Source organism: Motacilla alba, chromosome 28 (assembly GCF_015832195.1).
Source record: "Motacilla alba alba isolate MOTALB_02 chromosome 28, Motacilla_alba_V1.0_pri, whole genome shotgun sequence".
NCBI classification, from domain to species: domain Eukaryota; kingdom Metazoa; phylum Chordata; class Aves; order Passeriformes; family Motacillidae; genus Motacilla; species Motacilla alba.
Window position 1 is genome coordinate 5,311,691 of NC_052043.1, and position 10,426 is coordinate 5,322,116.

At 48.9% G+C, this 10,426-nt stretch overlaps 1 protein-coding gene across 1 annotated transcript; it reads right to left on the bottom strand.

Moving 5' to 3' along the window:
* Positions 1-542: 542 nt before the first annotated feature.
* LOC119712512 (platelet glycoprotein Ib alpha chain-like) lies at positions 543-3,645 on the bottom strand. Its single transcript, XM_038163818.1, has 2 exons — positions 3,562-3,645; positions 543-3,030 (listed from the first exon to the last, which is right to left on the bottom strand). Exon 2 carries the CDS (start codon positions 3,025-3,027, stop codon positions 880-882), a length of 2,148 nt encoding a protein of 715 aa, XP_038019746.1. The 5' UTR covers positions 3,028-3,030; positions 3,562-3,645; the 3' UTR covers positions 543-879.
* Positions 3,646-10,426: the final 6,781 nt, after the last annotated feature.

The window sequence follows — 10,426 nt, forward strand, 5'->3', positions numbered from 1 at the left end:
CACAGAAATGGGGAAGGGTCTAGAGGGGAAGGGTATGAGTAGCAGTTGAGGCCACTTGACATATTCAGTTTGGAGGACATCGAGGGGAGACCTCCCCTGAGGGGAGGGAGAGGCCAGCTTTGATCTCTGCTCACTGAGACCTGGGGTAGGACCCTCATGTGCCCCATCATGGAGGCATCCCAATGGATCAATATTAGGAAAAAGTTCTTCCCCCAGAAGTTGGTCCAAAACTGAACAGTCTCCCCAGGGAATGGTCACAGCTCCAAGGCTGCCAGAGCTCCAGGAGCATTTAGATAAATCTCTCAGGCACAGAGTGGGATTGTTGTGGTGTCTGTGCAGGGCCAGGAATTGGACTTGATCCTCAGGGGTCCCTGCCAACTCAGGATACTCTAGGATTCTGGGATTCCATAGACTTTTCCTCCCTGCCTTCACTATTCCAAATACTGAAGACAAATTTCTCATTCAGTGCCCTGCCAGGACTTGTGGCAGGTCCAGTGAAATCAAATCAGCACCCCTTTTAAATTCAGGCACAGAATATTTATTATGTGATTAAGAACCCGGCACTGAGTGGAAAGTGTATTGCATCTTTGAGTGCATAATTTGAGCAGAAGCAGCTGTGACAGAGCACAACATAAGTTCTGCTTGCCCTCACCCCAAAACTAGGCAGTGGCAGCCCCAGACTATCACTGACCAGTTTAGGACATTATCTTCCTCTGCCAAATACCTAAGTTCTGGAAACCTCAGGCTGTTTGAGAATACTAGAGGAAGGAGCTGGGTGGCTTCCTCCTAGGCAAGTAGATATTTCCCTTGTAAAACAAAGCATATAAAGCAGAGCCATGACTCAATCTCTTTCTCTGAGTGTAGACATGTGTAACACATTTACATGGTGTTACCTGCATATTTCACTCTGACATCACCGACGGCCTCAACACCCCTGTCTAGGCTGTAAGCAGATGGGGTCCTCAGGAAGTTAAGGTCTGTGACCATCAGCTTCCTGGAGAAAGGCTTGACTGATGTATGCAGAGGACTGTGGTGAACCCACAGCTCCTTTGTGGTGCAGAAGGAGTAACTTGCAGGAGGACTGCGCTGTATCCCTAGATCTTTAATTGTGCAGTAGGTAACCTCAGGGCACAACTCCACTTCCTTGATTGTACAGAATGTAGGTTGCTGGAGGGGGATTTTGAAGCTGCTGAGATGCATCATAGGGTTTCCTGCTGACTCCCTCCATTCCAGCAGTGGATACCACACCTCTTGGGTCTGCAGGGACTGGTGCCAGGAGGGTTGTCCCACCAGACACATCCATGTCAGCCAACCTGCTAGAGCCAGCATGGTCAGGACCAGCAGAGCCAAGGAAGCCAGGTAGAGCACCCAGTGTAACAGGCAGCAGTGCCTCAGCACCCACTGCCCCCACTGCAGAGCCTCCCCACCTGTCTGCAAACGCAGCACAGGTACAGCCTGTTGTGGGATGGAGCATGGGCAGAGGGGAGGAGGAGCTGGTACGGGGGAACATGCAGGTTGGGTGAAGTGTGTGGTGTCCAGGGGAGGTGGTAGTGTTGGGGCATGAGTGGAAAGCATGGTGTTGACTGACATCAGAGGAGGACGTGGAGATCTGACAATGGAAGAGGCCTCTAGCATGGCAGTGGAAGGCACTGCTGTGGAAGTGGTGGGAAATGTGCCAGTGGATCCCATGAGACTGCCATAGATACTGCTGGCAGCAAGGGTGGTTTGGGGATGGCCACTGGTGCTAGAAAGGCTGCTGCTCATAGTTGTTGGCAGTGAGGTGGCATTGTCAAGAGTGGCAGGTCTGTGCAGGGTGATGGTGGTAGCAGCCATGAGAATGGTGGCAGTGCTGGGGGTCTGTGTGGGTGTCATGGTGAGACTGGCTGGTACAGGAATGGTGGTGCTGGGAGCTCTGATGCTTGTCAGCTCCACAAGCAAAGGGTTTGGGGAAAGGGTGGAGGTACAAGGCGTGCTGAGGGAAGGTCTGGTGAGGGGAGATCTTGTGGTAGTAAGGGTAGGAAGGCAAGATGAGGTAGTAGCACAGGGCGTGGTAGTGTGCTCTTTGGGGATGAATGGATGTGGGGGGAAGGTGGTCATGGTAGCTTTCCCTGTTGTTTCTTCCCCATAATTGTATTCATCCCCTCCTTCCTCATCCGCATCCTCCACAATGCTGCAGTTAAGCTTGAAGTGAATGATGGGCTTCTGCCTATGCTCAGCAGGGCTGTGGCACAGTACCTTCTCAGGTGCGACCTCCACCTTTGTTTCCTCCAGACCCCGCTCTGGCTGATAAACAATGTCAGCATTCTTCTGGATCCAGGTCTGGAGGTAGTGCAGGTCACAGTTGCAGTGCCAGGGGTTCTCAGTGAGGAAAACATACATGAAGAGGTGCCCCTTTGGGAAAAAGTCAGTTGGCAGGGTCTGCAGCTGGTTCCCTGAGAGCCAGAGGGTCTCCAACTTCTGCAGGTCCTGCAGCAACTCCTTGGGTAGATCTTTCAGGAGGTTGTCTGAGAGGTCCAACTCCTTGAGTGCCTTCAGCCCTGCAAAAGCCTCCTGGGGCAGCTGCTGCATCTTGTTCCCTCGCAAGTCCAGGTTCTGCAGCTGTGGCACTGTGCGGAAAGCCCCTGGGGCCAATGTCTCCAGGCGGTTGTGAGCCACAGCCAGGTGGGTGAGTGCAGGCAGGCCCTCCAGGACAGGTAGGGCTGCCAGTGCATTGTGGGAGAGGGTCAGCTCCTTCAGGGACAGCAGCAGGGCCCCCGTGTGCAGAGCCACCAGCCCATTGTTGGCCAGGTCAATGTCCTGAAGCTGGGTGAGGGACAGAAAGTCAGTGGTGGAGAGGGACTCCAGGCGATTGTCACTGAGCAGCAGGATGCCTGTGTCTGCAGGCAGGTCTGGAGGCACTGTGCTGAGAGCCTGCCCTGTGCAGTTCACCTCCAGGAGGTCCTTGACCTTGTTCATCTCTGAGGAGCAGGGCTGGGCTGGGGGCAGCAGAGCCAGAAGAGTAACCAGGGTCAGGGCAAGGACCTCCATGACCTGGAGGGGGAGAACGAGGGGTGTGGGTGCAAGCAGGCATGCATCTACACATTGGTTTTCTAACACAAGCACTATTTGCAGCAAAACTGGTAACCCCTGCCAGACCCTCTGGCACCCTCTGAGCTTTGCATCTCCTCCCTGGGATGGTGGGAGGGAGAAATGAATCCCACACCTACTGCCATCTTGTCCTTGGAGGCCAGCAGATGACATTTTGGCCCTTTTGCTCTCCTCGTTCTCTTCCATAGAGGGGAGAATCTGACTGATGGGCTTCTTCACAGCAATGCCTTCTCCATTGCTGCCCTCACCACTGTAAAAGCCATGCTTCTGCAATGTTTGTGTCCCAGCATACCCACACCCAGCTCAACGCAGACAAATCATGTGCTGGAAGAATCCCCCTGAATATGCTCTTACCCAACACCAGGTAAGACCTCTTAGATTTGAAGGGTAGGAGCATGAAACACGAGAAAGGAGCTTCCTGTGCACAGATGTGTCTTCCATGAGCAACCAGGCCAGGTGAACACTCTGACTCACCTGCAGATCTTGCAGTGTTTGCTCTCCTGCTGCTCTGCCTCCTCCTGCCCACAGACCAGGCAGTGCTCTGGGACAGTGCTGGTGGGGAGCTGCCCAGTCCTCTATCAGCACCCGCAGTTGTGGGAAGGAAGCCGTGGTTTCCTGAGCAGCCAAACCCATCTCCTGTCCTTTCACAAAGCTCTTGCTTTGGCTGCACTGCCACATCACCATCTCTCAAAATGTCAAGGATCAGCAGGCATTGCCCCAGCAGCAAAGGGTTGTGGCCCACTGCAGTCGGCACTGGATCCTCTTGTTCTGCTGCTCAAGCCTGTTTTCCCCTTACAATTTGCAGAAATGCTTGCAGAAAATAATTCCATTGGCTTCCAGAGAGGAAAGGGGCAGGAACATTGGCCACAGCTTCTGAGAAGGGGCTGAGGTGGTAACAAAATTACTCCAGCCCATGATGCTGGAGAAGTCCTTGCATCTGGATGCAGGCAGGCCCATCTGGACCAGGATGCCTTGAGGCTCAGGACATCTCTTGCTGTCTGTGATAGGAGTGGGATGGACTGAAGCTCTCCTCCCTCAGCAGCTGTAGTTTAAAGCCTTCTTCTCCAGCTTGGCAAGCATGTGAGTGAAGCTGCTCTTTGCCTTTTCTGACAGATGGACTGCATCTGCCCTCAGTAGACCAGGTTCTATCAGAAAGTCTGGTGGTCTAAGCAGCCAAACCCCTGACTGTGGCATCAGCCCTGTAACCATTTGTTGATTCCCCAGATTAGACTGGCTATTTCAAACCCTTTTGCTTAGACTGGGAAGATTGATGAAAAAACTACCTGCGCTCCAGAGTCAGCAGCTACTGCTGCTCCCAGGGACCTGTAATCCTTCTTGATGCTGCTCACTGGCACCCACATGAAACAGCTGCAGCAGGTAATGGTGGACTGTGTGAGGCATGGTAGTCTCTCAGTGATATCTCTGTTAGGAGTCCATGGTAAGCAGCATAATCTGGAGAGTGCAGCAGGCCAGTAAATAGTGCTTTTATGCTTCTCAGAAAAGTCTCTTTCTACTGTTACCCTCTTCCTAGTTGTGCTGATTGTTATATGGGGAACAGATTATGCTGCCTTACTGGTTGTTATATGGGGAGTAAATGAGGCTGCCTTACTCATCTTCAGTGCCTCTCCTGCTGAATCTTTTCTACAGATCAGCGAAAGGCTGTGCAAGGGCACCTCTGTCTTCTGGAAAGGTTCTACAAGAGCACCTGTGGCTTTGGGGGAAGACTGTTCTTACTGCAGGTCCTTGCTGTTCCAAGTTTCCATTCTTCCATACCAGCCCTCCTCCCTTCTATGTGGTCTCTTGGTCCTCTTCCCTTCTATGTTTGTCACTGGGGGAGTCTCTTGGTGTTAGGCTTTATGCTGTGGGTCTACTGCAAACTGTGCTTGGAACAGCAGACTCTGTCCTTCCTGAAAAGAACTCCTCAGCGTTCCTGATACTATACAGCCCTCTTACTGCCTCTTTCCTTTCTTAACAACAGGTGGTCCTCCACCAGGGCACCTTTGCAGGTAGATTTGCTGCCTGTTCCTGCCCTAGAGAAAGAGCTATTCACTTCCTGCAATGAGAGTGCACTGAACCCTCTCCATTTGGCAGCTCTATCTGGATGGAGAAACTGGCAGTAGCCAAGGTAGATGGTGCAGACCTCTGCACTGGAGTTGCAGCCTTTGCTCTCAAAGGAGTGTCCACCATTCTGCCTTGGGAGTTTGGTAGGAGGAATGTGTTCAACCTGTGCAGGTGGTCACACAACATGCCTGGTTGCTGGAAGATAGAGCTTAGATGCAAGTTATGAATGGTATGTGTGATGGTAAGTGTATTGGGGTACTCATCTGCATTTCCCTCTGCCATGGAATCTTAATCTGTAATGGTATCTGCAGAAGAAATGGAGTCTGAAATGATACCTACATTTATAACAGTAATTGCAACAGCATCTCTGTCTGCCTACAACACATGAGTTACCTAAGCTCGGAATATAAGTTGTTCTTAATAATAGTCTTGCCCTCTTTTAATTTTTATTTTTCTTTTAAAAAATTATCTTATTTCTCTATTCTCCCTCATCCAAACAAAGAAAACATGGGCAGGATCTTTGGGGATTGAGACAGGAGGTATCATTTTGACTAGAACGTCTGATTCCCCAGGCTCTTTTCCTTCTTTTTACTTTTCATTTTTATACTCAGATACACCTGTGTCCTGTGGCTGCTCCCTTTCCTAGACCCAAATCCTGGAAATTATATAACCTCTCTAATTTTTAAATTAATGGTTTTAATTATCTTCTAATTATTTTAAAAAATTAATCATAACCAGTATGTAAGTTATAGGTAGTGTGTTAGTCTTAAATCACTTTTAGCCAGCATTTAGTGAAGTCATATGCTCCTTTTATGGGAACACAGCTTTGGAAAATAACTGAAACTTTACATTTTGCTAAACTAACTCAGATATGCTTCAATGAACAAAACTGGGGAGAGGGAGATATATTGTTGAAGCTTGACATCTAGAATGCAGAAATTATGGACTATAAGGACCTTTTCACAGAAACCAGAAGATAAAGGGCTACCAAAGACTCAGTATATGTGTTGGAAAGTCACTACTGGAGGAAAAAGATACTGAAAAGACTAAAAATAAGGACCAATTAGCATAAGAAGCAAGAATTCAACAGTCAATGGAAGACAGAGTACTAATTATGAGAGTTAAGTAATTTAGAACCAATTATCATTAATTTCTTTGTTTGCTAACAAGGTATAAATAAGTAAAAAGGTTTTGCATTGGTGTCTGTATGGAGGCTGTAATTTTGTTGGCCATACACACACCTCTGGACCAAGGATAAAGTAATGCCTTACTTGTTAACACTGAAAAGACAGTGTTAGAAGGTTTTACTTATCCTGATGATGTTGGGGCATTTAGTAACAGAAAGATAGCAGAAGCATGCTGATAAGTAAGACTGGCTTGCCTCTGTTTTTTCTGTTTTATATATTGCCTGGCTCACATCTGTTTGCCCACTGCTGAAGCAGTGGTGTCACTGCAAAAAGCAAGTGCAGAGTGTGTTCTCCAGTGGGGTCTGGAGATACAAACACTGGCTCCACTGCAGTTGTTGGTGGCTCCTTATCCTCTTCTGCAAGAGAGTAAGGTAAGGCTGTAGTCAGGTCCATGTTGAAGCTGCTTGACTATCAGATACAATGAATGGTTTTCTCTTGGTTATGTTCCACAAATGCAGTATGGGCTGTAAGTATCTTGTAGTGATCATCTCAGCTGGAGCTGCTGCTAGGGCAGCAGTAGGCTGGAGTGGCATTGCTGGGTATCTCCTCTCCACGGTGATCCATGGTGTCTCCTCCTGCCACTACCAGAAAAAAAGAAACCCCACAGCCAGCCACCCCTTCAGCCCCTGGCTGAAGCCCCACACAGTCCTGGTGGACTGTGTAAATCCCTGAAGCCTTCTGTACAGCGTGAGGTGCTTTGTGCCCTTAGCATCTCCCTGGGCGGCGAGTGCTTGTGCATCATTCCCCTGCAGCAGTGACCCCTACTGGCTGATGTCCCTCCAGTACTAAAGAGGAGCGGAATATGTGGGTATGGAGGGGGCAAACACCATACGTGGTGTGCTATTGTGTATATTTGGTCTGAGCAGTGATTAGCCTTGGTGTGCTATATGTGTACATCTGTAATAATGTTGCTGTCTCCACTGAATTGTGTAATGCAATTGACACGTGACAGGATTTGCAATGCTATCTGCCTATGGAATGACATATGTAGCACATGTTATGTCCAGCAACCGAGTGCAGATAACATTGCAGATGCAGGTAGTATTGAAGGTTAAGTTGCCATATGTCATGGTTTGACACTGGCCAAATGCCAGGCACCCACAAGAGTCATTTGCTTACCCTCTCCTGCTACAGTTGGGCAAAGAAGAGGGAAAAAGATGAACGACAGGCTTCTGGGTTGAGATAAGGACTTGGAGGAAAAAAAACACTCTAAGGGCAAAGCAGGTTCAAATTTAAAGGTATAAATTTATCATTAGCAGAATCAGAGGAGCATAATGAGAAGTAAAATAAGCCTTTAAAACACCTTTTTCCCTCCAGCCCCTCCCTCCTTCCCACCAACAGCAGAGGGAGACAGGGCGTGGGGGTTTTGGTCAGTTTGTCACTGTCACTTAATCAAAACAAATGCACTTTTTATTGAGTGCCCACAGCAAATGTGATAGAAGGATTAGAAAGGAGATAAAAGAGAGAGAGAGAGAGAGAAAAAGTGGGGAGGGGGGGGAAATAGCTACCAATGAAAAGACTAAATCCTTGTGGTACGGCCAATAGATCCATCTTGTCACATCGGGGAGAATCGCAAAGTCTTTGGTTAACTCAAAGGTCTTTTATAGTCTTCCACTGGAGGGTGGGAACAGGGTGGTATGTTGAGGGAACAGGTACAGGACAGTGGAGAATAAGTCTATTGAGAAAAAGTACAGACACTCTAGTACTGAACAGGACAAACCAGTCCCAGCAATGAGCAGGACCCATTGTTTCAGGACTGGTTCCCATGGGAAACCAGTCTTGGTCCATTAAACACACCTGCAGGCAACACTTGGCAGACATCCCGCTTCAGTCAGCCCAGCACCCCTGTGTTAGAGTTATAGGGGTCTCAGTCTCAGTCCTTGGGAGGGGGCTTCAATCTCTCCTTGACAGCGGTCGTGAGGCAGATGAGGGATCTTCCATGGGAAATCACCAAACTTACCTTCTCTAAAGCGAGTGGCATCTGGCCAAGAGGTGGGGGAAATTCATGGGCTATTGTGATGAGTGGGGATCGTGAAGCAGGTGTAAGCATACAGAGTGAGCCACTCCTTGCCAGTCCCTGCTCGAAGCAGTGTACCGTGGTGGCACAGCAAGCACACCTGCAAACAATCACTTGGCAAGCATCCACCTCAACCAGGCCAGAACTCCAGTCGGGGTCTTCAGGGTCTTAGTCTCTGTTCTTGTGACAGTCATGAGGCAAATGAGGGAAACTTTGGACCGTCTCTTACTCAAGATCTTCTTTTTGTTCAGGGAGAGGAGTCTTTTTTCTGCTATGCCATGGGGTCCCTCCCACGAGCAAACCATCATCCCAAAACTGTTGTGGTGCAGGTCACTCATCCAAGGGGTGCAGTCCCCTAAGGATAGGTTACTCTAGTTTGGAAGCAAGGGCTCTCTCTCTCTATCTCTGGAAGCTGGGGCCCTCCTCTCTCTCTATTCAGGTCTCCCACTGGATCATGGCTTTCTCTGGCATCCACCCGCTTCAGTGTGAGCACTTTTCCCATGGGCTGCAAGTGGCTCTCTTCATCCCCCAGGGACATGTCCCTTCATGGGGACAGTTTGTTTCACCACAGTCCTCACTACAGCTTGCAGAGGAATCTTGGCTCTGACACTTGGAGCACTTCTTCCCCCTCTTTACCACTGATCTTGGTGCTGCCATGTTGTTTTCCCTCAGAGTCCTCACTTCCTCCTCTTCTCTGACTAGAAGAAGAACTACTGCTTGTAGATACCACTGCCAACAAATCCCACAAATTCAAAGATTCCTGCAGGATCCTGCAGCCTGAGAAGTTGATCTCATCTAGGTTCCATGTTGGGAATCGCTCGTCATGCTTCTGCTGCCAGCCGTGCGGCTCTGCCGCCATTGCACAGGCAGTGGTGGCTGCCGTGGCACTGGCACCGTTCAATGCCTCTCCTCATGCAGGGCACTGGGAAGGGGAAGCTGCCGCCAGCCCTGCCCTTCTGCCCATGGCACAGCTGGCTAGGAGTGGCCAGGCAGGCAAGGCTCTCTGTTGGCCACACTGAGATGGCTGCAGCTGTGGCATATTGCTGTGTACCACTCCAGGAATGGCCTCCGGTAGTGGCACCTCGCCACCCCTGGAAAAAAAATTGTATGAGCACTGTTTTGATTTTCTTCTTAAATATGTCATCACAGTGTTGTTACCAACTTCTCTAACTGGGCCACCAGTATGTCCATCTTCAGAGCCATCAGAGATTGGCTTTGTTGGACATGGTGGAAGCTTCTAGCAGCTTGTCATTTCCCCTGCTATCAAAAACCAGGCTGTGCCAAACCAACACACCATAGCAGACTGCATTGCAGATGAGGATACCCGCAGTAGAGGCATCATTGCAGATGAAGATACCATTACAGACTCCACTGAAAATGCAGATGCTGTCAGATGCCAGTGTAGACGCATAAAAGTACTTTTTTCCCCTAGCGATTTGAACAGTTGGAGAGAAGAGCTTAAAAGTTTCAGGGAAGACCCCAGTAAAGTGGCAACATTATTTGATAGTCAAGAACCAGGACCCAGATTGGGGTGATATCGATTTAATGCTGACAGAATTCAGAAACTGAAAAACAATTACTGACTAGAACAGCTAAAGCGCATGTGCAAGGATGAATTGCTAGTGGAGCCCTACAGGGTAACGTGAACATGCTATTCCCTACCACAAATCCTCTGTGGGGCCTGAATGATCCAGGTGAATATGCCTTGATAACCAGATACTGGGAGTTCGTAAAATTTGGATTAGAGAATGCCATTCTGAAAGCAGTAAATTGGGCATTAATGTATAATTTTAAAGAGGGATAGCATGAGTCTCCTACTGACTTTGTAGAGAGGCTCTGAGCGACAATGTGAAAGTTTACAACCCTCGATCTTGCTTCAGAAATGGGGAAGCAGCAGTTAGTCTCCTTGATGCTAGGACAGTCCAGCCCATACATCACAGAGATTAAAAGAGACAGATAATAGAAATTTAGAAGCAATCACAGAAGAAACATGGAGGGTATATAACTACTGAGACAAGCAAGAGAAGAAAAAACTCACAGGAGCCAGTGACAGCTTTAGAGCAACATCAAAGAG

Excerpts from the sequence above, each read along its gene's own strand:
- LOC119712512 (XM_038163818.1), bottom strand. The coding sequence starts at position 3,027 with ATGGAGGTCCTTGCCCTGACCCTGGTTACTCTTCTGGCTCTGCTGCCC.